This window comes from Mustela lutreola, chromosome 16 (genome assembly GCF_030435805.1).
Source record: "Mustela lutreola isolate mMusLut2 chromosome 16, mMusLut2.pri, whole genome shotgun sequence".
Classification (NCBI taxonomy): domain Eukaryota; kingdom Metazoa; phylum Chordata; class Mammalia; order Carnivora; family Mustelidae; genus Mustela; species Mustela lutreola.
In genome coordinates, this window is record NC_081305.1 from 55512129 (window position 1) to 55539669 (window position 27541).

The 27541-nt window shown below is 53.3% G+C and overlaps 2 protein-coding genes across 7 annotated transcripts in view; both read right to left on the reverse strand.

Annotated features, from left to right (window-relative positions):
* On the reverse strand, positions 1–16728 carry FLT3LG (fms related receptor tyrosine kinase 3 ligand). Of its 6 annotated transcripts, XM_059153720.1 has the most exons (10): positions 16608–16728; positions 15486–15548; positions 9958–10038; positions 9302–9368; positions 8405–8515; positions 7833–7886; positions 7432–7575; positions 6871–7009; positions 2988–3169; positions 1–224 (listed from the first exon to the last, which is right to left on the reverse strand). In XM_059153720.1, the coding sequence occupies exons 1-10, from the start codon at positions 16640–16642 to the stop codon at positions 18–20; spliced, it is 1083 nt and encodes a 360-aa protein (XP_059009703.1). In that variant the 5' UTR covers positions 16643–16728; the 3' UTR covers positions 1–17. The 6 variants fall into 6 exon arrangements, 5 of the variants coding, with proteins under 5 accessions (XP_059009703.1, XP_059009704.1, XP_059009702.1 ...); XM_059153721.1 differs by lacking the exons at positions 9958–10038; positions 15486–15548; positions 16608–16728 and adding an exon at positions 9682–9871; XM_059153719.1 differs by lacking the exons at positions 9958–10038; positions 15486–15548; positions 16608–16728 and having other exon boundaries at positions 6871–6955; positions 9302–9660.
* Positions 15788–27541, reverse strand: part of ALDH16A1 (aldehyde dehydrogenase 16 family member A1) — a 12631-nt gene continuing 877 nt past the window's right edge. Inside the window, exons 2-17 of the mRNA XM_059153716.1 lie at positions 23587–23689; positions 23073–23199; positions 22392–22570; positions 22228–22305; positions 21792–21973; positions 21553–21705; positions 20893–21078; positions 20573–20668; positions 20230–20366; positions 19943–20048; positions 19723–19853; positions 19278–19445; positions 18792–18993; positions 17056–17241; positions 16608–16730; positions 15788–16070 (exon numbers count right to left, since the gene is read on the reverse strand). Of these exons, the coding sequence (XP_059009699.1) occupies positions 15909–16070; positions 16608–16730; positions 17056–17241; positions 18792–18993; positions 19278–19445; positions 19723–19853; positions 19943–20048; positions 20230–20366; positions 20573–20668; positions 20893–21078; positions 21553–21705; positions 21792–21973; positions 22228–22305; positions 22392–22570; positions 23073–23199; positions 23587–23689 (2319 nt within the window). The 3' untranslated portion in view covers positions 15788–15908. The remainder of the gene's footprint in view (positions 16071–16607; positions 16731–17055; positions 17242–18791; positions 18994–19277; positions 19446–19722; positions 19854–19942; positions 20049–20229; positions 20367–20572; positions 20669–20892; positions 21079–21552; positions 21706–21791; positions 21974–22227; positions 22306–22391; positions 22571–23072; positions 23200–23586; positions 23690–27541) is intronic.

Below are 27541 nucleotides of genomic sequence, written 5' to 3' on the forward strand. Positions count from 1 at the left end.
TGGTAGAAAAGGATGATTTATATACAGTTTCCTGGGGACAAGGACTTTGTACAGATGGGGATAGTTGGGGCTGGGGCTGTGGGCTGGCGTTGCCTCCATCCTGGGGAGAGAGTGAGCGGGGCAGCGCTGTCGAGGAAGGGACCAGTCTCTAGCTGACTTCCTCGGAGTTCCAGCTCTGTGTCCTGTGGCAGGTGACTCGTCTCGCTGGGCCTCAGTGTCCTCCTCTGTAAAATGGGATGATAGATGTGTCCATCTCATTGGGCCCTCTGGGGATCCGTGGACAGAGGAGAGCACCAAGCTCAGCGCTCTGCACAGACTCAGTACTACAAACAATTCCATTTCCAGTGAGTGCCCACTATGTGTCGTGGCATCACTGTCCAAGAGAACTTTGCAGAGTTCTGCAAAGATGGAACCTGTGAGATCCGCGCTCTCCCACACAGCCACCCAGCAGCCCTGTGGGAATACTGAGCACTCCAAATGTGCCCACGGTAACTAAGGAGATGAGTTTTACATTTACCTAATTTAAACTTAAACTGGTAGTGTGCTTATTAGAAGAGCAGGGAAGCAGAGTGGACAGGAGCAAGGATATGAGGAAAACTTCCCAACTGGCTACCCTTTCCCAAAAAAATTGTAATAAAAATTACTGTACAGAAACAAGTGCTGAAATGAAAAATCACTTCAACTTAGAAACTGATCCTGGGGGTCCCTGGGTGTCTCAGTCAGTTAAGCATCCGACTCTTGATTTTTTGGCTCAGGTCATGATCTCAGTGTTGGGGGACTGAGTCCCACAGGTGTGGAGCCTGCTTAAGATGATCTCTCTCTCTCTCTCTCTCTCTCTCTCTATCCCCTCAATCCCCCAAAGGAAAAAAGAAACTGATCTTGGGTACTTGGAAAACTTGTTTCTTTCTCCTTTTTTTTGAAAACTTTTGTTTCAAAACTTGAGCAGGTCAGTCTACTTTTGCAAATGTAAATTTCAAGAACTCTAAGTAGAGGGGAAGTTATTTGTTTTCTTTGTTTGTTTGTTTAAGTAGGCTCCACATCCACTGTAGAGCCCAAGGCAGGCCAAACCCATGACCCTGAAGTCAAGACCCAAGCTGAGACCAAGAGTCAAGACGCCAACTGATGGAGCCACCCAGGTGCCCCTGGGGAATTTTTTTTTTTTTTTTAAAGTAATCTCTATGCCTAACGTGGGGCTTGAACTCACAACCCTGAGATCCAGAGTCACATGCTTTACTGACTGAGAGAGCCAGGTGCCCCAATTATTCTAAAGTTTTCAACAACATATATGGCTTGTGATTATTTCCGTTGTGTTCTCTTTAAGGGCTTTGCATGCACTTAAACTTCCAGATGGCTCTATGATAGAAAGACTATTATTAGAGTCTTTTGTATAGATAAGGAAACTGAGGCAGAAGAATGAAAAGTTTAGATTTCCAGAATGCCCAGAGTCAAATCCTGGTTCTGTCACTCATGTGCTCAGTGACTTTTGGCAAATTGTTTACCTCTCTGTGCCTTGGTTTCAGCCTCTGTGAAACAGGATAATCATGGCACCAGCTTCTCATTTAAATTAATTTGTAGAAAGCCCCAGCGTAAGGGCTGTATCACTGAGGCATTGTATGTGCCAACAATTATTGCAAAATGTTTCTTGTTAGAACCTTCTGGGCCCATCAAGAGCCCACTAGGGCCTCTCCAACTTCCTCCTTCCTGGCCCACCTGCCTCCTGCCTCCACACCTGTCTTCCATCACTCACCTCCCCTACCTCCCTGCTGCCCTGGGCAGGAAGTCCCAGCTCCCCTGCTTGATGTTTGAGGCCTAGACTTTTCACACCCACACTCACACCCACCCCGGGCTGAAGTTACTGGAACACCCAGAGCTTTATCACACCTGGAGAGCTTTGCAGAGGTGGTTCTCTCCGCCTGCTTCAGGAGGCCACTCTCTTCAGGCCTGCAGACTCCTGTAGCCAAATAGCTCCCCTGGGGACCCTCACAACCTTCCCCATCCCCACTGAGCTCACCCTCTTTCCCTAATCTCTCTGCTCCCCCCCCATTTCCCACTGGGCCAGACCCAGGGTCATCTGTGCCACCTGCCCAAGCCTATCAGTCTCCAGCCCTGTCCTTTTTTTTTTTTTTTAAGATTTTATTTTATTTATTTATTTTTAAAGGCTTTATTTCTTTATTTGATAGACAGAGATCACAAGTAGGCAGAGAGGCGGGGAGGTGGGGGGGGGGGGGAGGAACCAGGCTCCCCACAGAGCAGAGAGCCTGATGCAGGGCTCAATCCCAGGATCTTAAGATCATGACCTCAGCCGAAGGCAGAGGCTTTAACTCACTGAGCCACCCAGGTGCCCTAAGATTTTATTTTTCTTTCTTTTTTTTTTTTTTTTAAGATTTTATTTATTTGACAGAGATCACAAGTACACAGAGAGGCAGGTGAGGGGGTGGGGAAGCAGGTTCCCTGCAGAGTGGAGAGCCAGATGCGGGGTTCCATCAAGCCTGGGATCAAGCCCTGTGTTGGGCTCTCTGCTCAGCAGGGAGCCTGCTCCCTGCCCCCTTGCCTGCCTCTCTGCCTACTTGTGATATCTCTCTGTCAAATAAATAAATAAAATAAAATCTTAAAAAAAAAAAAATAAGAGTCATATACCCCACTGACTGAACCAGCTGTGGATCCTCCAGCTCTGTCCTTCTTGATCCCTGACCCCTGACTCTGCCTGACCGTCCTCTCCATCCACATGATGCTGGTCCTAGCCCTGACTCAGGCCTTGTCCTCTCACCCTGGACCCTTAGCCAGCCTCCAGTCTGTCCTCCCTCCTGGCCCCAGCAACCCTCACCCCCAACGAAGTCCAGGGTTCTCAGCCTGCTGAAGGGTTCACCAACACGAGTCCACACTCCACGAGCCACAGGGGCAGGATATCCTGGAGACTGGAGGCACAGGTCACCTGTAGCTGCCAGCCCCCAGACTTCCCCATGCCCTCTGTCCACCTGCAGACTCACCTGCTCCCCAGGGTAGGCTGTCCTCTGCCTCCTTCTCTGCCAGTGCAGGCACCAGGCAGCAGCCATCAGCAGGAGAGCCACGGGCAGCGGCAGCAAGAGCAGCAGCAGGGGGGCCTGAGGGGCTGGCAGGGCTGTGGCCTCCAAGGCCCCGGGACTCCTTGGGGGCAGCAGTGTGGAAGAGTCTGAGGCAAGAAAAAGAGGCTGGGTGACTGAGGAGAAGGTCTGGGCCAGACAAGGGAAGGAAATAAAAGCAGGCTTGGTGCTGGCTGTGTGACCTGAGGTGGGCCACCTGCCTCTCTGTGCCTCAGTCTCCTCACCTGTAAAATGGGGGTGTTCATTATACCCACTGGGTAAGGTGGTCACAAAAATTAAACGAGTAGCCACACAGGAAGTTCTTAGAACAGTGTGGCACCAGTCAGTTTGCATTTTCTTTTACAATTTGACATATGTATTTCTAGTGCTTATGTATTGACTAGTTTATTCCTTTTTCCTTCAGTGGGCTGTGAGCTCCCTGTGGGCTCTGGGGTCTTTGTGCCCTCTATACCCCCACCCTGCTACTCTCTCTTCCCCTCACTTGCCAGACTCCAGGCACATGTGCCTCTTCACTGTTCCCTAAACATGAAGGCAGGTTTCTGCCTCAGGGCCTTTGCACTGGCTGTTCTCATTTTCCCAACCCTCAGCTACGTTCTAGCCAACCACCTCACGCCATGATTCGATCACCCTGCTGTAATTTGCCTGCATGGGGCTCAGTACACTCAGATCTTTTCCTGTTAATTACTTGGTTGCATGTTTGTTGCCTGTTGCCTCAATTAGCATGTCAACCCTACAAGTGCAAGCACCTGGGTCTCATTCTGAGCTGTGTCACTGGGTACCCAGGAGGTGCCTAAGAAAATGTGGTCGAATGAACAAACAGTCATAAATGTAAGTACAAATGAGCAATGAAGCTTAATATAGAGGGCAAGATGATCGGAATTATGGGGAGACAGTAAGAAAATTAGAGGGGAAGGTTTTTAAATATCTTTCTCAGGGGTGCCTGGAAGCTCAGTCGGCAGAGCATGCGACTCTTCACCTCACGGTTGCGAGTTTGAGCCCCACCTTGGGTGTAGAGATTACGAAAAATAAAAATAAAGATGAGAACTCGACAGATGCAGTACCAAACACAAGGACAGAAAGCTTCCGAATAATACCAGGGTAAGGTGGGGAGAATACGTTCACACAGACTCAACCCTGATCCTGCCAAGAAAATTAATCTCATTTTTTCTTTTCCTCCTAAGACAGGGTCAGTTATAGAACTTGTTATGGACTTGGCCACAAAAGTAAACTTTTTTTTTTTTTTTTAAGATTTTAGGTACTTATTGGAGAGAGAGAGAGAGAGTGTGCGCGAACACACGAATGGGGGTCCAGGAGAGGGAAAAGCAGGCTCCCCGCTGAGCAGGGAACCCAACGCAGGACTCGATCCCAGGACCCCGGGATCATGACCTGAGCCAAAGGCAGAAGCTTAACCAACTGAACCACCCGGGAGCCCCAAAGTAAACCTCAATATGCTGGGCCAAGTCAAGTATCCACAGCGCATAGTCTCTCACACACTCTGATGACATCATTTCTCATTGATCCCTTAGAGCCGTGGTCTCTGTTGACTCTGAATTCCCACGTGCCATCCTTGTTAAATACACACCTGTGAGAGAGACTTAGTAGGGGATAGAGGATGTAAAATATCTTACTAATTAAAAAAAAATACTTTAAATCTTTAAAACAAAACAAAACAAAATAGAATCGAAAACACAGTATCAGGTATGTGTTCAAATAGTACTGCTTTGGAGACATTTGGTTAAATATGATTTGTGATTTCAATGATGAATTTTTTTTAAAGGTTTTATTTATTTATTTAACAGGGAGAGAGATCACAAGTAGGCAGGGAGGCAGACAGAGGGGGGCGGGGAGCAGGCTCCCTACTGAGCAGAAAGCCAGATTCAGGGCTTGATCCCAGGACTCTGGGATCATGACCTGAGCTGAAGGCAGAGGCTTTAACCCACTGAGCCACCCAGGCGCCCCTGTGATGAATTGTTTATTTATTTATTATTTTTTAAAGATTTTATTTATTTATTTGACAAATAGAGATCACAAGTGGGCAGACAGGCAGGCAGAGAGGAGGAAGCAGACTCCCTGCTGAGCAGAGAGCCCGATGCGGGGCTCGATCCCAGAACCCAGAGATCATGACTTGAGCCGAAGGCAGAGGCTTTAACCCACTGAGCCACCCAGGCACCCCTCAATGATGAATTATTAAGAATAATTTTAAAGGGGCATCTGGGTGGCTCAGTCGGTTAAGTATCTGCCTTTGGCTCAGGTCATGATCCCATGGTCCTGGGATCAAGTCCTGCATTGGGCTCCGCGGGAAGCCTGCTTCTCTCTCTCCCACTCCCCCCTGCTTGTGTTCCCCCTCTTGCTGTGTGTCTCTCTGTCAAAAATAAATAAATAAGTCTTTTTAAAAAAGAATAATAATTTTAAAATTATGAAGCCAATAGCATCGTTCTAAAGGACTGATTTGCTGCTGTCCAAGGCTAAGGGTGGGAATTATTCAAAGGGGGTCAAGTTAAGTCGTGGGATTGCAGTGGGGATCACAAGAAGCCACACGTATGATAAAATTGCAAAGACATCTATGCTTTTAAGGAGTGAATTGTGTCCCTCAAAATTCTTACATTGGAATCCTAACGCGACCTCATTTGGAGATGGTCTTTACACCGATAATCAAGTTATAATGAGGTCATCAGGGCGGGCCCCTCAGCCCATATGACAGGTGTCCTTATAAAAAGGGGAAATCTGGACACGGAGGCGTCCACAGAGGGAGAAAGCTAAGTGAACGTGAAAATGGCCATCAGCAAAGCCCAAGGAGAGAAGCCTGGAGCAGAACCTTCCCTCTGAGCCTTGGGAAGGAGCCAATCCTACCGACGCTTTGATTTCAGACCTCTGACCTCCAGAATCTGACATAATGTACGTCTGTTGTTTCGATCACCCAGTTCGCGCTACTTAGTCCCGCCAGCCCTAAGGTACCAACACGCGCGGGCACACAAGTGCGCATGCGTGACTCGTAAACTGGGCATCAACTCTGGACTATAGGGCGGGACTGTACCCTGCCGTATTTCTGGTGTGGCTATCGTGCTATCAGGAATGGGAAGCATGGGTAAAGGGCGTCCAGGACCAGCCCCCCACCCCACCCCCTGTACAATTTCTTTGTACCCTCCTTTAAATCTGGAATGATTCCAAAAGAAAACGTTTTAAAAACAAGACCATTTTCTACAAAAGTAACGACCGTGAACATTCAATTGGGGGTGGGGTGGGGGAGTGAATTCACTTAAAAAAAAAACAACAAAAAAAACCCCCAAAACCTTTAAAAACCTTGGTCGTTAGAGGGACCCATGGATGGCTCGTTGGTTAAGCCTCTGCCTTCAGCTCAGGTCATGGTCTGAGGGTCTTGGGATAGAGCTCCGCATCGGGCTTTCTGCTCCGTGGGGAGCCTGCTTCCCCCCCACCCCCACCCCTGCCTGCCTCTCTCCCTACTTGTGATCTCTCTCTGTGTCAAATAAATAAATAAATAATCTTTATAAAAACCAAAAAACCTTGGCTGCTAGAGAATCTGCACTTACACAAGCGGTTGCAATGTTTCTACAGGACAGGGCTGCCTTGGAGAAATAGGCAGGGGTTATGGTTCCCTTGTCAGAGGTGAGGAAACTGAGACCCAGCTAAAGGACCGAACTTGGGGGAACACGCCCAAAGTCACACAGCCAGTGGGAGCAGAGTGGGGTCTGGGCTGGCCAGGACAGGGTATGTGAGGGGCTGTGGGATGGGGGAGGGGAGGGGGGCTGGGGGATGCTGGGGGGGCTTTTACCCGGCTGACACTGCAGCTCCAGACACCCAGAGAAATTCCTGCGGGTGATCCAGGGTTTCAAGGCTGCCAGCTGCTGGGAGGTGTCCTGCAGGAGGTGGGAGATGTTGGTCTGGACGAAGCGAAGACAGCTGGGGAGGGGCTGGGGGCAGGGGAGGGAGACGTCACCAGGGCTTCGCCCCCACAGTCTGCTCAGGCCAAGGGCCTTCCCTGCCTGGCAATGCCTACCAGGGGCCCTCCCTTGGAGGCCTGGGTCACAGAGGGAGTTCGGACCACTGCCCCCCGGGGTTGCTAGGGGGAGAGAACCCCTCTGCAGCGCCCAGCAATAGAACCTGAGAAATAAACTCGGAATCGGTGCACTGGGCCCAGGACTCCCGCCCTCATTTAGTCTCTGGAAAAGTGTTAATTCCAGCAAGGGGATTCCCAGGGGGCCGGGGGTTCAAGCCCCACCTCCCCTGGGTTGCTAGTCAAAGGAAATCTTCAGCAAGGTCTAGCATAGCTTGGCTTCCAATCCCCAGGAAGGCAACTCGCTCCCCTAGCTTGTCCCCCAAGTTCAGGGCTTACCTGGAAAGCACATAAAGTGACAAAGTGTATTTCCGTGTTGACGTTCTCCAGTAGAATTTGCATGTGGGTCCCGGCCACAGCCTTGAGCCGTCCTATCCAGTGCTGGGCCAGGACCAGGCGCCAGAAGGCCCCGCAGAGCTCGTCCTGGGAGAGACAGCCCCAGCTCGGGTCCGCCCGGCAGAGGTGGCTGGGGGCTTGGACTGGTGGGGCAGGAAGGGTGAGGGGCTGGGGCTGGGAGTCCTGCATCCCCGGGATGGGCGGTGGGGGAGGGAGAGGAGGAGGAGGAGGAGGAGGAGGAGGAGGGGACGGCAGCCGGTCGGCCTACTCTTCCCCCCGAGGGGCGGTGCTTCTCAAGTTTCTCCTTCCCACCTCAGCCCTAGCCCCGCCCATCGGTGACTCACGTCCTGCAGGTTGGAGGCGACGGTGACTGGATAGTCCTGAAGCAGGTAATCAGACTGCGGGAGAAAACAGGGTCAGGCCGGGCTGAGGACGGGAGAAAATAGAACTATGGGGACGCAGAGGCAGAGAAAGAGGGGGACAGTGAGCCGAAGGGGACAGAGACCCACACACAGAGGGGACAAATGAAGAGAGCCAGGTACAGGGACTCACAGAGAGGGGGACAGTGGGCCAGAGGGCGGAGGACAGGGACCCAGAGAGAGGGGGACAGCGAGCCAGAGAAAGTGCGGGATAGTGAGCTGAGGGGCACAGAGACCCACAGAGAGGGAACCAATGAAGAGAGTATGGGACAATGACCCAGAGAAAGCAGGACAGCAAGCCAGAGGGACACAGACACAGGACACAAGGACAAGGACACAGAGAGTGGGGGACAGGGACCCACAGAGAGAGGGGGACAATGAACCAGAGAAAGGGGACAGGGAACCCTAAAGAAGGACACCTAGACGGGGAGGTCGGTCCCAGTGACGGAGCCGGGGCCTCAGGCAGGCGCCCGGGGAGGCCGGGACATGCCCCTCACCAGCTTGTGGATGGTGGCCGAGAAGGTGGAGGAGATGGGGCTGTGGCTGAAGGAGCAGTCAGGGGTCCCGCGGAGGCCAGGGCTGAGCAGCAGCAGCAGCAGCAGGGAGGTCTGGGGGCGCGACACGGGGCGGGGGCGCCCTCTGTTGGCTCCACACGCACCCCTCGCCTGCGCCCCCCCAGCCCCCATCTGTCTCTCTGCCGTCTTTCTCCTTTTCCAGGTCTCATTCCTTCCCGTCCAGGGCTCGGCCCTCCTCCTTCTGGCTTCCGTGTCCCTCTGAGAGCAGCCTTCCCGAGTCTCCTCTCTGCCTCTAGGCTGGCCCTTCTGGCTCCTCTCCCCATCTGCCAGCTGTGCCCGAGGCTCCCATCTCTCCTTGCCTCAGCCCCAGGCTTTCCCTCTCTGCTCCTCTCTCCCGTTTCTCTCTCCGCCTGTGTCCTGCCTTCCCGTTAGTGTCCACCTCCCTCCATTTCTTTCCCCCACCCCTGCCCATGTCCCCCTCTGTCCATGCCCCTCTCCTCTGTCCATGTCCCCCACCCCTGCCCATGTCCCCTACTCCTGTGCTGTGCACATACCCTGCCCTGTTCGTGTCCCACCCCGTCCATGTTCCCACCCCTGCCCATGTCCCCCCTCCTCTGTCCATGTCCCTTTCCCCTGCCCGTGTTCCCCACCCCTGTGCACGTACCCTGCCCCACCCATGTCACACCCCTGCCCATATCCCCCACCCTTGACCATGTCCTCACCCCGTGCATGTTCCCCTGCCCTGTGCATGTGCCCCACCCCTTCCTTCTCTCCCTTACCCCTGTCCTTGTCCCCCTCCTCTGTGCATCTGCTCTCTCAACTCCGCCCACCTTGGTACTGCTCTGCCTTTCCCCCGCCTTGTCCCCCAGGTATACGCACTGTTGGGCTCCCGGCTGGCGCCAGCACTATCATCTCGGCCAGAGGCCCCTCATGCCTATGGCCGGATCTTGGAGGGGACAGAAGAGGGAGTCTCAGACCCTCACACCCCAGCCCCTTCCTCACCCGCCCCTTCACCTCCCCACCCCTCCCTTGGCTCCTTGATGTGGCTAAGTTTCCGCCTCCTACTCCCTCGGGCTTCCTGCGTGAGCCCCAGTTATGGTGAAAACTCATCTCCCCTTCTAAGAACCCCGACGTCCGGTCCTCGGAACCCTTCCCAGGCCAGGGACCCAGCGACCTGACCCCCATCCCTCCTCCCTCATCCAGGAGAGGGACCCCAGCCCCGCCCCTCGGGGACCCAGAGTCCATTTCTCCTCACGCACCAGGCTTGCCCCGGCTGGGCGTGGAAGGGGCCAGACCGGGTGACAGCCAGAGATCGAAAGCGAAAGGAAATTTTGGGGGGCGACAGTGAGCTGGGGTGGATCTGGCTGAGGCGAGGGGCGCCACCTGGTGGTGACAGGTGGCGGCCGACTCGCACCCCCAGAGTCCTGAGCTGGGTGGAAGCTCGGCTGTGACACATGACAAAGGGGGAGCTGCCCCCAGCCGGAAGCAATGCCTGCAGGGCAAGGAGGCGGCCAGCCTGGGGACTTCATTCTTGCCTTGTATAGGGAAGACTGGTCGGAGATGGACAGAGGCGCCAGGAGGAGGAGGGCCGGGCACTGGACGGAGTGGATTGGAACCTGGAAAGAGAGAGACAGAAGGGGGTCCAGGCGGGGTGGGGGGATGGCAGGTGAAGGGTGCGTGCGGGGCCAACAGGGCATCCCCACCCCGAGCCCACAGACCTCCCTGCTGTTGCTGTCCTGCCCTGGCCTCCGGGATTGCCCCTTGTGACATAGCCTCATCACCATCTTGGATGTGTGGGCTAAGGGTAGTTTCTGGGGGGCTCCAGGGATCCTTGGCTTGTATCTGCATAACTCCATCCCCAACTCTGTCTTCACCTGGCCTTCTTCTCTAGAAGTGTCTCTCCTCTGGGTGTCCCTTGTAAGGACACTCGTCATGAGATGTAGGGCCCACTTGGATAACCCAGGATGATCTTTGCTCAAGATCCCCAACTTTATTATATCTGCAAGAACTGTTTTTCCAAATAAAGTCACATCCATAGGTTCCAGGGGTAAGAATGTGGACATATCTTTTGGTTGACCATTCAAACCACTAAGTTCTCACCAGGCTGTTTCCCACCTCTGGGCCTTTGCACATGCTCTCCTCTGCCTGGACTGCTCTCTAGCCACATCAGATCCTCATGGTCCTTCTGGATACAGTGCACGCACTCATCATCAGGGAGAACCAAATCACACCCACAATGAGATCACCACACACCAGTTAGGACGATCACCATCAAAAAGATGGAAGTGTTAGGGGGCCTGGGTGGCTCAGTCGATTAAGGTCTGGTGGCAATGTAAGTGGATGCAGCCACTATGGAAACTGGTATGACGCTTTCTCAAAAAAATACTGTGAAAATAATAGAACTACCCCATGATGCAAAAATCCCACATCTGGGTATTTGTCCCAAGGAAATGAAATCAGTCTCTCAAGAGGTATCTCTTTGTTCACTGCAGCCTCATTCACAATAGCAAGATAAGACCTAAGGGTCCACTGATGGATGGGTGAATGGAAAAAGAAAATGTGGTATACACACACAATGGAATCTCTTTCGGCCATAACAAGAAGGAAATCCTGCTGTTTGCAACGACGTGGATACATCTGGAGGATGTGATGCTAAGTGAAATAAGCTAGAGAAAGATGAATCTTGTAGGGTATCACTTATATGTGGAATCTAAAAAAGGCAATTCAGAGTGCGAGTAGTCCCAGCCTGGGGCTGGAGTGTGTGTGTGCAGGGGAGATGGGGAGATGTTGGTCAAAATTCACGAAGTTCTGAGGATCCAATGTACAGCATGGTGACGATAAATAACAATACTCTATTGGGGCGCCTGGCTGGCTCGGTTGCTTAAGCATCCAGCTCTTAATTTCGGCTCAGGTTACGATCTCAGGGTCGTGGGATCGAGCCCTGCATCAGGCTCTTCACTGGGCGTGGAGCCTGCTTGGGATTCTCTCTCTCCCTCTGCCCCTGCTCCCTCTCTCTCTCAAAAAATAATAAACTCTAAACAAAACCAAAAAATCAATACTGTATTGTCTATCTGAAATTTTCTAGAGGTTGGTTTTTGCTTTGCTTTTGGGTATATCTGAATTTTGTTTCCAGTTTGATTAAGACAGTGTTTTCATCAGGCACAAAAAGGTAACTTTGTGAAGCGATGGGTGTGTCCATTAACTTGATCACCATAACCATTTTACAATGTATGGGTATATTAAGTTACCATGTTCCATACACTTAAAAACCATGTTGTATATCTAAAACATATATAATCTTTCCTTGTCAATCATACCTTAATAAAGCTGGAAAAAAGCTTCAACACTCATGGCAACTTCCTCTGGAAGGTAGCCAACACACATCTTTCCCTCCCTCATACACACACACACACACACACACACACGCGCGCGCGCGCGCGCGCTCACGTAGTTTGGGCAGGGTGCCATCTCCAAGCACTCCACGTGCCCTGAGTTTCCTCTGTTATTATAGTACATGTCACTTTACCTTCTGTCTTCCAGTCAGAGCTGAGCCTACCTCTTCTCTGCTCACACACCTTCTGTGGCTCCCTATTGCCCTTATGACAAATTTCCAGCCCTTCTGCCACAGGGCCCACTTTCCCTTCATCTCTTCCCTTCACCCCCGGCCCCGTATGATAAGATCCTCAGTCCTTAGCTCCAAATCCAGCCTAGAGCGAGGGCTCCTCTGGGTCCCCCAGTGTCCTGCGTCCCCTCTACAGATGTACAGATTATGGGTTCCCAGCACAGGCTGGGAGCTTGTTGGATTGCTGGGTCTGACTTTTCTTTGGGTTTCCAGCTTTGCCCTGCCAGGGCCAGGCACACAAGAAGACCCAGGAGATATGTCTCATCACGTCAGGCCTGGCAAGAGTCGCTTCCAACCCTGGCTGGGTCATTGCGGGAGCTTGGCCAGCCCCTTATCCTCGCTAAGCCTCAATTTCTTCAACTCTAAACCGAGGGCTGAGGTGGTAAAAGAAAATATGAAGTCCCCTCCACATCTGTGCGTCTGGGAATCTCTTGCTTGGCTGTCCTTCCTTGTCCTTCCTTGCACCCTGCTGGGGGGGGGGGCGGAGAACCTCAGGCACGGTCACGTGACTCATTTTGCTCAATGAGAGTGAGAGTGAGGACAGTGACAAGCTCACTTCTGCATGAGATTAACGGGGCAGGGAGTGGATCTTTAATGGCAGAAACCACGTTGAATCCGGCCTCTGTCAGCCCAATTCACGTGAATCACGTCAGCAGAGCCTGCATGGCTCTGATGAACAGAGGGCCCCTGCCACCCACAATGGACAGCTAGTGTGAGCAACCAATGAACTTGTGGTTGACGACCACAGAGGTCTGGGGGTTGTTACTGCAGCAAAGCCTCGCCTGTCCTGTTACACCTGCTATCTCTGCTCCCTGCCCTCTTCACTTCACGTTCAGCCTGGCTTAGCTCCCTTGTTGCACTGAACAGATGCTTCTTTTTTTTTTTTTTTTTTTTAAATTTTTTTTTATTTATTTATCAGAGAGAGAGAGGGGGAGAGAGCAAGCACAGGCAGACAGAATGGCAGGCAGAGGCAGAGGGAGAAGCAGGCTCCCTGCTGAGCAAAGAGCCCGATGTGGGACTCGATCCCAGGACGCTGGGATCATGACCTGAGCCGAAGGCAGCTGCTTAACCAACTGAGCCACCCAGGCGTCCCTGAACAGATGCTTCTTGATTATTCATGTGCTTTCAGTCTATCTCCTCTTGGGGTGGGCAGGATACCTGGCCCCGGAGAGGTCCACTGGAACCTCTGACTGTTCCCTTGCATGGCCAAAGGGCCTCTGCAGATATGACTTTGTTAATTATCTTGAGATGGGGAGATTATCACGGGTTGAGTAGGTCGAGTGTCACCACAGACGGATTTGGAAGGGAAGGAGGGAGGCGAGAAGATCACAGTCAGAGTGATGCCATGAGAGAAAGACTCTAGTGGCCACTGTTGGCAATGAGAAGTGATGCAGGGGGTGCCTGGGCAGCTCAGTTAAGCGTCTGCCTTTGCCTCAGGTCATGATCCTAGAGTGCTGGGATCAAGGCCCACAGTGGGGTCCTTGCTCAGTGGGGAGCCCCTGCTTCTCCCTCTGTCCCTGTTACTCTCCATCCCGCTCATGCTCTCAAATAAATAAATAAATGAATTCTTAAAAAAAAAAAAAGTGTTAGGCGGTCATGCACCAGGGAAAGTGATTCTCCCTCCCCTTGGGCTCTAGCTAGCAATGCAGTCCTGCTGACACCTTGATTTTCTCTCAATGAGACCCACTTCAGACGTCTGACGTCTAGGACCCTAAGATAATACATTTGTGTTGTTTTACTTAAGCCACGAACTTTGTTACAGCAGTGACAGGAGCCTAATACACCTGTCCCCTGCTAGCACATAGGCTCCTGCGGCCGGTGGTCTCGCCAGCACCTAGAACAGCGCCTCACTCACAGCAAGCGCTCACTGGGTATTTGTTGCCTGATTGGAGTCTGCACAGACTGGGTCCTCCTGCCCACCCCCCCGGAGAGATGATTGGCTCAGAAGCCGAGGCCTGACCCAAGCTGGCCAATCAGATTTTCTCCCCCTGGAAACAGCGCGGACACTTGCCTGGGCTCTGGGCTGGGGGGTTGTGGACCTGGCTGGCGGTCACCTTCTGCTGGTTAAATCAACAGGATTACTAGGAAGGACACTGAGGCAGCCCATGGGATCCTGGGGGGAACTGTCAAACCACAGATGGGAACAAGAGCCTTCCAGGGACTTCCCTCCAGCTCTCTCATTCCTTTCTTTTCCAGACGTCCAGATCCTGGGAGAGGTAATTATTCTGCCCAGCCTTAGTCAGAACCTGACAGGAGGCTGGCTGCCTATTCCCATTTGCCTCATGACAGAATTAACCTCTAACAAGCAGCAAGCATTCACAAAGCATGTCCCGTGTACCCACCGGGTCAATCAGTCTGGTTGGAACTATTAGTCCCATTTTGCAGATGAGGAAACAGGCGCAGAGCAGTGAAGAAGCTTTCCTAAAGTCACATCGCTGTAAGAGGTGACAGAAGAAGACAGGTAGGGACAGAAAACTCCAGAGATGGGACGCCTGGTTGGCTCAGTCAGTGGAGCATTGGACTCTGAATGTCAGGGTCATGGGTTCAAGCCCCATGTTGGGTATAGAGATTATAAAAGAAAATGAAGCTAGGGGCACAGGCGTGACTCAGTGGGTTAACCTCTGCCTTCAGCTCAGGTCATGATCTCAGGGTCTTGGGACCAAGCCGCGCATCAGACTCTCTGCTCAGCAGGGAGCCTGCTTCGTCCTCTCTCTCTGCCTGCTTGTGATCTCTGTCTGTGTCAAATAAATAAATAAATAAAATCTTAAAAAAAAAAAAAAAAAAAAAAAAAAAGAAAGAAAGAAAAGAAAAACCCCAGACAGAGTACCTGGGTGGCACATGGTTAACCGACTGCCTTTGGTTCAGGTCATGATCCTGGAGTTCCAGGATCGAGTCCCACATCCGGCTCCCTGCTCAGCAGGGAATCTGTTTCTCCCTCTGAACCTCCCCCTCTCATGCTCTCCCTCAAATAAATGAATAAAATCTTTTCTTAAAAAAAAAAAAATACTATTAAAAAGAAAAAGAAAGAAAGAAAAGCCCCAGAGATCAAAGAGAAAGAAGGAAAAAGAAAAGGAAGAAGGGAAAAAAGACCCCAGAAATCATTTGCCTCCAAGAAAGGACCGGTCCTGGTTCCTGCGTACTTTTGGTTTCTCCAGGACCTGGGGCCCCTCAGATGCATGTCTTGCCCTGTTTTCTGTGGGAGGTCTCTGCAGCCTTCCTGAAAATTCCCTCTTATCCTAAGCTAGCATGAATGGGGTCCTGGCATCCCAAAGAATTCTGAAATGGGCACTGTGCCAGAGCCACTCAGGTGGGTTCATGGGAATGGATGGTTAAAAATTCAGGAATTTTGTCAGTCTGTTTGTTGTTCAGTCATCTGCACGGGAAATCTGACATGGTGGGAGCATGTCCCAGTTCCAACGGGAACCTGCGAGTGTTACTTACCAGGCCTTTATCCTACTCCTGAGAGCCACTGTGCTTTTACTCTGTACCAGCACCCCACGGATCCTGAAACGACGCATTGGCAGAGCAAGTCAAAGAGTGAGAGCCTTAGGATGGAGAAGACCCGGGGGAAAACAAGAGGCCCTGGGGTCCTGTCCAGGGCTTCTCAGAGTTCCCTTTATCTGTTTGACAAACACTGTGTTGTACCAGAGCCAGCCCACTTGGCTGCTGAGTCTCTGAACTCAGATGGCCTCGAACAGACCAGAAGTTGTTACTCCCCCACTTCCTCCCCTCAGAAGCACAGCCAAGGTTGGTTAGAGTTTATTGGAGGACATGGAAGTCCTAATAAAAGAAAGTTCCAGGCTTCTGGTGTCTGTCAGAGTCCATCTCTCCTCTGTCCAAGGTGGAGCGGGAGGCACTCGGGCATCAGTCTCCCATGGGCAGCCACAGGGCCTTGGTCCGTGCTGCCCGCAGCCCCAGCTCTTGGCCTGCCCCCTGGGCCTCCTGATCCCAGGCGCGAGGGCAGCCCCGGTTCACCCACACCGGCTTCAGGTTTCCAGCTGAGGCCCACTCCACAAACTGGGAGCCCTGGCACGAGAAGAGGGGGATCAGGACTTCTGCCAGCTGGGATGCCAAGCAGCTGTGTCTTATTACTGAGGGGCCTGACGGCTTGACCTAGGCTCTGTTTCAACAATGCTCGGTCTGTAGTCCACAGACCTTCCAGATGCTGAGGGAAACAAGGCTGACCTTTGCGGCTAGGGCATTTCCTCCCCATTAACAGCCCACATTGAAAGGAATGGGGCCTGGGTTCTTGGTGACAAGGAGTTCCCCTGTTATCATCAGGAGGGTGGACAGTGGGCCTCTGGTTCTGCTACTAGGGTGTGGTCCTTAGCAATGGGTCGTCCAATGAGATGAAGTTTTTGGGCCCTTGTTGCTATGCTAAGGAGATTCTCTTACTTAGCAACCTGGACTCTAAAAGGGCAGGCAGGACCTCCTAACCCGGTTGCCGAGGAGTCTGTGCTCCCTAGTAACTGGAACTCTAAGGTGGCAATGCCCTGATTCCAGAAAAGGGAGAGGCTGTCGGTGAGGTTCGAGATGGCAAAAAGACAGCAAAGCAAAGGGTACCTTGGCAGATCCAAAGTACCACAGGGCCTGGACATCCTGGTGCAAGGCCAGGCAGCGGGTCAGGTGGTCCCGGTCGCCAGTCACCACATTTACCAGGCCTGCTGGCAATAAGGCGGCCATATCCTAGGGGACAGTAGAGAGGATTGGGCGGGAAGGGAGTCAGAGACCGGGAGGCAATAGACTGGGTGAGGAGTGAGCATCGGGGAGAGCCCTTGGGGCTCCTGGAAGGAACGGGACGCAGGTCATGAGTGGCGAACGCTTGAGGCCTGGACAGAACGGTCCCGGGGTGGATGAGCAATGCAGGCTTGGATGTAGGCTTGGATGGGGGTGGGGTGGGGGTTACCATGGTTACCAAGGGGGTGGGGTGAGTGCAAGACCGGGGCACCTCCCATTCACCTGCTGCCCCAGGGGCTGCTGGGAGCTGCAGCAGGAAATCGGGAAACTGTACCTGACAGACCTCCAGGGCGGGGATGGGACAGGCCCCGCTGGGCACCAGGACCACAGTGTTGCCATGGGCCAGGGCAGCAGCCAGCAGGGACACGAAGGCAAGCAGGGGCCACTCGTCAGGGCAAACAATGGCCAGCACGCCCAGTGGCTCCCGCAGCCGGAGCACCGGGCCTTTCAGCTCTGCCACCTGCGGGGACATGCAGGAGGTCAAGGGCTGGGCACAGGAGCCTCATCGTCTGCCCCATTCCTCCTCTCCCCACCTTTCCTTTTCTGTAACAACGCCTGTGATGATTCATTGGGTAAAAGTGCAGAGCCGACTGGAGCCAGGCTGTGGGCTCTACCACTCACCAGCTGTGTGATCTCGGGGGAGTTACTTTACCTCTCCTGGCCTCAGTGCCCCATCTTTCAAATGAGCCAAATGGTGCTTCCCTCAGAGGTTTGTTGTTGAAATGAAATAAATTGTGTGCAGAGAGCTCAGAACCTGGCCCGTGGGTTTGTTTCTATGTGCATGTGTATAATTTTTTTAAAACTTTATTGAATATAATTGACATTCACTAAACTGCATGCATTTTAAAGGTCATAATTTGTTATTTTTTCTTTTTTTTTTTTTTTTGAGTAACTTTATGCCCAACATGGGGCTTGAGCTCATGACCCTGAGATCAAGTTTTATACTCTACCAACTGAGCCTGCCAGATGCCCTCAAATCGCTTGAAACCATCACTACAATCAAGATAATGGACTTCACTCCCCCAAACCTCCCTGTGCCCCTTAGTGATCCTTTTCACCTGACTCCACCTGAACCCTCTCCCTCCTCAACCACCCCTCTGCTTCTGCTCACTACAGTTTGTCTTTTCTAGAATTTTCTAGATACAGAATTATATAGGCTGCACTGTTTCTAATTTGGCTTCTTTCACTCTTCAGGGTCCCTTTGAGATTCACCCACAGGACGCTGAGCAGGGTCCCGCTGTTACGGGTGAGACACGCTTTGTTCGTTAACCTCCCAAGGGACGTTTGGATTACTCCCACTTTTTGTTTTATTTATTATATTTATTTATTTGTTTTAAAAATAAACTCCAGGTGCCTGGGTGGCTCAGTGTGTTGAGGCCTCTGCCTTCAGCCCAGATCACGATCCCAGGGTCCTGGGATCGAGTCCCGCATCCGGCTCTCTGCTCAGCGGGGAGCCTGCTTCCCTTCCTCTCTCTCTGCCTGCCTCTCTGCCTATTTGTGATCTCTGTCTGTCAAATAAATAAATAAAATCTTTAAAAGAAATAAAAATAAAAATAAATAAATAAAAATAAACCCCATGCCCAAAGAGTGGCTCAAACTCACTCCCCCTGAGATCAAGAGTCACGTGCGGTATGGACGGGCTGGGCATGAGACCGTTTCCAGTCCTCAGCTATTAGGAATAATGTCATTATAAAATTGGGGCATAAATCCCATATGGATACATGTTTTCACTGTTCTCAGATTAAAACCTAGGAGTTAGGAGTACCTGGGTGGCTCTGTTGGGCTTTCAACTCTTGGTTTCGGCTCAAATCATGACCTCAGGGTCGTGAGATCGAGCCTCCTGTTGGGCTCCTCGCTCAGTGCAGAGCCTGCTTGAGGGTCTCCCTCCCTCTGCCCTCCCGCTCGTGCTCTCTCGCTGTCTTCCCGCAAGTCCAGCTCACTCCCAGATCCTTGCTCTGACTCCCACCCCAAGCTGCCCTCGCTGTCTGCCGGCTCACACGACCCTCTCACCTGCAACACATGGCCCTGGGCCTGGGCACGGGCGCCCCAGGCCCGGAGCTGCCTGGCGCTCAGCTTCACCTCCGCCTGGGCGTCCTTGAGCGTCACGCCATGCCTCTCCAGCCTCGAGGTGAGGGCAGACTCCCGGCGCTCCAGGGCAGCTGCGAGGGCCCACAGCAGGGTCGCCCGGGTCCCTGGCGACTGGCCTACCCAGCTGGGGGGAAGGGGACACAGTGCAAATTAGGGTCAGCTTTCTGGTCCTGGATCCTTCCAGATATCCCTCCTCTGTCCACAGTCCTGATGATGGGGCTCCAGGCCCCATAGCCTCATCTGCCTGCAGAGGGGAGTGAGGGCCATGACCCGTATCCTGTCAGCCTTGGGAGCTTGGACCTCACAGCCCACCAGTTCCAGACCCCATACGCCCGCAGCCCTTGGGGGTCTCAAACCACTCTTTCTAACGCCCCATTACCTCTGGGTTCTCCCACGTGACTTCCTTACCCAGGGGCAGCCTGGTGAGCAGCCTCCACAGCCCCTCGGACATCCTTGGCTCCGCCCTCAGCCACGTAGCTATGGAGATTGCCTTGCAAATCCTGGATGGGTCTGGAGCTCCGGGACCCCGGAGCTTGGAAACGGCCGCCAATGAAGAGCCCATAGGGGGCTGCCGGGCTGGAGGAGGGTGAGGCGTGGGTGTGGGTCCTGGGGTCACGTCTCCTCAGATCCCATGCTCCACCCCGCTGTGCCTCTGGGAGAGCACAGTCCTTCATTCAGCAGAATGGGGACTCTCCTTAGAAGAGGGAGTCAGAGTGGAGCCACACACGGGGACCCCTCAAGACAGCTCTAATGAACCCCCCGCTCCAGCCCACGAGGAGCCAGCCCCAACCTCCCGTCTCCCCTTCCCCACCCCGGGGGGATTCTGGGAGTTGCAGCCCCTGAGACAGCTCACCTGGGTCCTGTTTCAGTCCCTGCTGGCAGGGTGGAGGGGACAGAGAGGCCAAAGGTGTCATAGTTCAGATTCTCAGAAAAGTAAGACAGCCGGGCGGGGGTTCCTGAGGGCCGCAGATACTCATACAGACCCTGGGGGAGAGGCAGTGTCAGAAGGATGCAGGAGAGGGCGTGCAGTGGCTGAAGGGGGTGACGATGGGGCGGAGGAGGGGCGCACTCACGTCGGGGCCCCCGTGCCAGGAAGACCCACTCTCCTTGCAGCCGCCTGCGGGCACCTGAGTGTTTCGCAGGCCGTGGGCATTGATCCAGACGGTGCCCATCTGGAGCCTGTGGGGAGAGAGGGGGATGGGAGCAAGAGTGGAAGGTGGCGGGGGGCCTGGAGTCAGGGAGGAGGGGCGGGCAGAACTCCAGAGAGAGGGGATAGAGACCTCAAGACTGAGAAAAAAAAGCAGAAGCTGGGCGCCCCCCAACAGGCTGCCCCCTGTGGCCCCCACAGGTGCCGACTGACCCCCAGCCCAGCTCCAGGGCCTGCCCTAGTCTCTCGCTCCACACACTGGCACTGGCTCCTCGGGGCGTCCCGTTGGCCACAGCCAGGGCCTCCTTAGCTGTGCGGAATGGGGAGGCCACGACCACGGGCCAGGGCACCTGGAAGGGTTGAGGATGGAGCTCAGGGGGCCCGGCCAGCTTCTCTCCCCAACATCCATTAGGGGAGCAGCTTCCAACCGTAAGCAGCCCTCGGACCCAGACCCAGGGGTCACCCCACGGGGGCCTCGGCAGGCGGAGTCTTGCTGCTCAGGTCTGGCCGCAGGTGGGTGGCTGGAATAGGATCTCTGGGGCCTTGGAGGGCTCACCTCTGCCTGTGTACACGGGGAAGCTGGGGGTAGGTCAGAGACCAAAGTCGGGGGGAAGAACGGGCTGTCTGAAGGCACATCTCCAGCCTGGAACACCTGAAGAGAAGCAGATCAACAAGTTCACTTCTGGCGCCTCCTCCCTCAGATCTGGGAGTCCAGACCTCTAGCCCCTCCTCCCTCAGCCCCAGGAGTCCTTGCCCCTTGCCACTCTTCCCTTAGACCTGGGAGTCCTGGTCCCAGCCCCTCCTCCCTCAGCCCCAGGGGTCAGGTCTCCAGGTCCCTCCTCCCCTGGCATCCTGGAGTCTGTGGCCCTTGCTCACCTGTGCGCCCTGACTTTGGGCCTCATGCACATAGCGCTGGGCCAGGTCATGTGCGGCCACCCCTCGAGCCCCCATGTCCACGGCCCCATCCAGTCCTCGACCACCCCGAAGCCGGGCCATCCGCTCCCGGAGCCGCCTCATTGTCTCGTCCCACACAGACTCCTGGATGAGGAGCCTGAGTCCCCCCTGCGAGGGAAAGGGATGTCAGGGAGGGCAAAGCAGGGCCCACCTTTAGGGGACAGTCCCCCACAGAGGGTCGAGCCTTGCTCCCCCCACAGAGGAGTGTCAGGGAGGAGTGACTGGGGAGCCTAGACACTCACCAAGGCGCCACAGTCAGGGAGGGGGGCAAGTTACAGAAGAGGGTGACTCAGAGTGAAGACAAAGGTTGGAAAACTAGGGACATGCACACTCAGAAAAGTGCAGAGAACCTCTAAGAACAAGAGACATGAGCCCCTGCAGAAACAGGAGGGCCGGGACGGGGAGATCCAGGAATCTGAGGCGAAGAGGAGCCCTGTGTTCCTCTTGTGCTGACACAGAGAGAGAACATGCGACCCAAAACACTGAAAATTACAACTGGTGGAGAGACAAGAGCCCCTGAGGTCTGGAGACGGACAGGCATGACCCCCAGGACTCAGGGGAACCTGAGCACATGGGCCTTACTGCATTGCGGTCGGACCAGGCCGCATCCACGACACCCTCCACAGCTGAGTCCACATCTGCCGCCTCCGTCAGCACCAGCAGCGACTCGGCCCCCAGGGCCAGGCCCAGCTCAGCACCCCTGCCTGCCAGGCTCCGCCGAAGGGCACGTCCTTCCTGCAGGATCCCCACCGAATTCAGCTGAGGGAGGGGCCTTCCGGCCTCCCAGCCACGTCCTGTCCCCCTCCCAGCACCGAAGATACCTCGACGGTTCCACAGAAGGTCACCTTCTGGACTCTAGGCTGGGAGGCTAGGACGGGGCCCAGGGAGGCAGGGCCACTGACCACATTGAGGATTCCTGGGAATGAGTCTAGCTCCCCTGCCAGCTGGGCCAGGAGGAGGGGTGTCGGGGAGGCTGGTGGCACGAGGACCACTACAGTACAACCTGGAAAAGGTGGGTAGCTCAAAAACCCTGGAGTCTGAGCCCCCAGTGCCTCCTTCCTCAGACCCTAGAGTCTGGGGCTCCAGCCCCTCTTCCCTCAGACCCTGGAGTCTGGGCCCCCAGCTCAGACCCAGGAGTCTGGGCCACCAGCCCTCCTCCCTCAGACCCAGCAGTCCAGGCCCTCAGTCCCCTGCTCCCTCAGACCCAGGGGTCCAGGCCCCCAGCCCCTCCTCCTTCAGATCCAGCCCATCAATTACCCACAGCCAGGGCTGGGCAAATCCTCCACATCATCTCAAGGAAGGAGAATGTAGGTGGCAAGATGAGACCAATCACTCCTGTAAGAATAAATAAGGGGACTGGGGCAGGTACTGCTAGGTCATGGGGGAGAAAGGGGCTGGGGGCCAGGACTCCTGCTTCTCACCCATGGGTTCCCAGCCTGCCAGCACCTCCTCCTGGGTGGACGCCTGGATGGCATGGTACTGGAGCAGCTGCTGGGCCAGCGGGACATCCCCATCTCGAACCTCTCGAATGGCTCGCCCAGAAACCAGGGACTCCAGGGTCCATAGCAGCCTCTGGTGTTTCTGGATCATTTTGGCCAGCCTGCAGAGAAAGCCGGGGACAGTCATTTCCCTCTGCCCCTCAGTCACACAGTCCTGGAACACCCGCTGTGTACTTGGACTATAATCCCTATGATCTCCTGGGGGCATCCCTATCATTTGCCAGGGGTGGAGAGCACCCCCCCCCCCAGAGATTTATGGGAAATGTAGTCTGAGCAATTGTTCTCTTAGAAAGTGCAAACTTTGTCTCTAGTTGCCCCAAATAAGAGAAAATGGAAAATGGGCATTGGGGTGGGGAAAATGGGAGGCTCAGTGAGCCCTGGGGCTATTCTGGAGAACAGAGCTTTCTCATATTAGCCCTGGTGTATGGGATGTTTTAGCTGCTAGAGGCTTGAGGGCGTGGAGCCCACAGGAGCCTTAGCATGCAAGTAATTCAGCAAGCTAGAGCTCTCGGGAAAGAGAGTCTCTGTTTCCACAGTCTCAAGTAGATGCTGGGGGATGGAGTCCTTCCCCACGTCCCGAGACCCACGCCTCAGCTGCGTCACCTGACTAGGTGCTGGGCCCGAGAGGCTCCAGGGAGTCCGCTCCAGGTATCAAACGCAGTCCCTGCTGCCTCCACGGCTGCCACCACATCTTCAGCCTGTGCCTGGAGGCAACTGGCCAAGCTCTCTCCTGGGGAGATGAATGGAGGGATCCCAGATGGGAAGAGTGGGGGAGCCCGTGTAGAGCTGGAGGGGGCTGAGATTTCCAGAGCCCGGGCGCACCCCAAGGCAGGAAAGCTAGTCCCCAGTTCTGTGATGACTCTGTTGGTCATTGCTCTGACTGTCTCCAGTAATCAAGGAAGGGATCTTAGTAGAGAGTGACTTCAAGAAGCATCCACACGGGCTTGGAGCAGTAATTAGGATGACCATGACCAGAAAGAGCCAGAAATCTTGGCTTTCCCCCACTGTCTATACCCTGCCCTCAGAGCCCTGAGCAAAGGGAATGGGGCATTGTTGTCGGTCCAGCTGGGGGTGTAGATGCCTCTCCCTCCCATAGCAGCTGGGGGACACCTCATACCTGTGATGGGATCCTGGCAAGGCACTGAGTTCCTGTGTTCTGGCTTCAACCACTTCCCGTTTACATAGTGACCCAAGTGTCGGTCCTGGGTGTCCAGCCAGGCCTGTGGGAGATGAAGACAGTTTGGAATGGGGTCTGGAGGCAGCTGGGGGAGCTCCATCCCTGCCTAGAATCCTCTGGGAGAGGACACCTGCACCCCTCTGCCCCCCTGCTCATTCTTTTCCTGTGTAGAAGGAAAATAATCCCTAAACATAAGATACATTATAACCCAAAACTCATCATGTTAAGAATTGTAAAGGATACAGTTCAGCAGCATTTAGGACATGCCACCATCACCAGGATCTCCTTCTAGAATACTTCCAACCCCTTGCAAGGAAACTTTGTTCACACTGGGCAGTCACTCTTCCCTCCCCCTGTCCCTAGCTTCTGGCTACCACTGATCTGCTTCCTGTTTCTGTGGATTTGCCGACTCTGGATATCTCACAGAAAAGGAACCTTACAATCTGTGACTTTTTTTGCCTGGCTTTTTTCATCCAACACCCTGTTTTTAGGGGCATCTGGCTGGCTTGGTCCATTAAGCATCAGACTCTTGATTTTGGCTCAGGTCATGATCTCAGCATCATGAGATCGAGCCCTGCACTGGGCTTCGTGCTGGACATGGAGCCTGCTTGAGATTCTCTCCCTCAGTCTCTCCCCATCTTCTCTCCCTTTTTAACAACAACAACAACAACAAACTTATTTTTTTTTTTTTTACACGCCTATACAATATTCCATTGTCTGGATAAGCCACATTTTGTTTCTCCATTTATCACCAGTGGATGCGGGTTCGATCTGTCTCTGCCTTCTAGTTATTGTGAATAGCGCTGCTTGGAACATGCACACACGAGTTTTTGTTCCATCACCTGACTTTACTTCTTCTAGGCATGTGGACCCAGGAGGATCACAGGTCAACTCCACGAGTAACTTATGGAGGAGCCCAGCAAGCTGTTTTATGTTCTCACCAGAGATATACGAGGGCTGGCCTACTGACTTTGCTTTTTTTTTTTTTAAAGATTTTTCTTTTTTAAAATTCACTGGACAGAGAGAGAGAGCATGCGAGCCAGCACAGGTGTGAAAGCTGGAAAGAGGAGGGAGGAGCAGAGGAAGAGGGAGAAGCAGACTCTCTGTTGAGCAGGGACCCATAACTGGGGCTCGATCCCAGGACCCTGGGATCGACCTGAGCTGAAGGCAGTCGCTTAAGCCACTGAGCCACCCAGCCGCCCCTGTCCTATTGACTTTGAAATGTGGCTTAATAAAACCCTTTCTCCTCCATGGAGAAACGACCTGGGCGAGCTTCCTGTTTCTCAGGAATCCTAAGATAATTCCACAGCATCACCAGGAAACAATGACTCCTGAAGGATCCACCACACCTGCCTGGGAAAACTGGGAACACTCCATAGAAATCCAACAGGAGGCCCGAGCACTGGGGCTTTCTGGAGCACCCTACGTTCCTGAGATTGGGCACAAACCTTGTCACAACCCTGGAGGCAATGCCCGTGGCACTGTTATCAGGCAGTAACGGGTTCTATTTGGAAGGCGGGGTGGCTAAGCCAGGTGGCTCCTGCACCCAGCGGCCATCACTTCAAGGGGCAGCTCAGACCCCCGCTGTAGACACAGGCTTACCAGGTGCAATTTATTTGGCTGCGATGTGTCTACCTGAGCCCAGGGCAGAGCGGAGAGGCACTACAAACGGTACAGTGTGGTGTGGAGTCTCTGGGGCTAGGAGACTGAATCTTGGCTCTAGTATTTATTGTTCAACGTCAGCCGGGGTGTAATAGTACTTTGGCCATCTGGAAAATGGGGATAAGCACAGCCCCTTGCTACTTCACGGGGCTGTGGCAAGGATTAATTAAATGCATCAATGCACATCAGACACTCAGAGCAGTGCTAGGTAGGATTTCCTCTTAATCTCACTGCACCTCGCCTTCTATATCTGCACCATGTTTCTCTCCCTGGTCCTGCCTTCCCTAGATCCTGGCGAAATCCCAGACCTGCTTTCCACTCTTTCCTTCTACAACTGCTCTCTTCTTCTTAGCATCCCAAAGCCACATTCTCCCGATTTTCCTCTTACCCTGCCAACTGGCCCTTCTGCTTTTTCTCTGAAGTCAAAGGGTGAGTCAGAAGTTTCCCACTCAAATACCCCCAGGGAAAGACACATTTTGGAAATAGTTGGAGGTGCACGAACATGAGCTGGGCATTGGATGATATTAAGCAATGAGCGCTGGGATGCCTGGGAGGCTCAGGTCATGATCTCAGGGTCCCGGGGTCAAGTCCCACCTCAGGCTCCTTTCTCGAAGTTGAGCCTGCTGCTCCCCCTGCTTGTGCTCTCTCTTTTCTGACAAATAAATAAAATCTTAAAAGGAAAAAAAAAAAAAGTGACTGCTAATGTGAAGTGTGAAAAATGGCTAGGTGGGGTTGCCTGGGTAGCTCAGTCGCTGAAGTGTCTGACTCTTGATTTTGGCTCAGGGTTGTGAGATTGAGCCCCTTCTTGGGCTCTGTGCTGGGCGTGGAGACTGCTTAAGATTCTGCTGCCCCTCCCCCTGCTTGCACGCTCGCTGGAGTGCTCTTGCTCTCTCTCTTAAAAAAAAAAAAAAAAAAAAAAAAAAAAAAACCAACTTAAAATGGCTAGGTGATTATGTTACAAAACTAGTCTTTATCTGTTAGAAATGAGAATTCAAATATTTCTTGGAAGCTAACAGGACATCGGGGATTTAAATCGTTCCAGAAAAAAGAGAAAACAAAAGAATGCAACACTGGACCACATGTCTGGCAATTCCTGAAGCTGAGGGATAGGTAAGTAGCAGTATTAAGTATTCTGTGGAAGTTTGCAATCTCCACCCCACCCCACCAACCACCGTTCCCCGCCCAAGAAAAACAAAACCATAAAAGAATGTCCACAGGGCCCTGGGAAGTCATGTTAGTGTGAGGGGCTGGTGGAGATAGGGAACTCATAACTTGTCTAAAGAGAAAGTCACTATTGAATCCAGATGATTTTTGTCAGGGAATGTGAGCCAAACATTGCCAAATTTGGGTTTTTATTTTCAAAAGAAGCTGGACTCCTCCTGGATGTTTACAGGGAATGAGTTGACCACTAATTCACATTTTCAAAAATAAAATGCGGGCCAAAAAAACAGTTTGTTGGTTGACTCTGGCTCACACATTGGAAGGTTGAGACTTTTGCTTGGGAGGCGGTGGGGGAACCATGGGCTGTGCAATCCTAGGGCTTAGGTTCAAATCTCAGCTTCGCCTCTTTTAAACTGTGTTAACAGTGGGCAAATTACATACCCTTTATGCCTCCCTGTGCTATGGCTAAAATAATGACAATAATCCCCTCTCACAGCTGTTCTGGGGATTAAATTAGATCACACTGAGCACAGAGGCTGGCACAGAGAGCTCCCAGTGAATATAAACTATGATTACTATTATTGCTATGATTACTATTAGCTATTATTGCTATTTCAGTATATTCCATCTCTAGCCAAGCTCCAAGTGTGGGAATGCTCTGTCCTCTGATCCAGATCCTCACTCCCTCAGTTCAACTATCTTTCCACATTGATGACTCCCAGGTCCCTGTCTCCAGACCTGAAGGCTTGGGCCCAAGTAGCATTTGATGCCTTCACAAGGCCAAGGCTGTCCAGGGTCCCTCACACCCTCACCATGTGATAACCAAGCTCAGGCCTATCTGCGAAGCCCCAGTCCTCCTGGGTTCACCACTAGTGGTGGTGGTGGTGAGGGATGGGGGAGACACGACGACAGAGACAGCCAAACCCGAGACACTGCCTTGCCCTCTTAACTCCTGACACTGGTCCTCCTGTATCTCTGCCTCATCCCCTCCTATCTATCTATCCACTTCCACAACCCGCTCCAGGCTCTGGCCTCATCTTCCACTTGGACCACTGTCTCAGCCTAAGCTTCG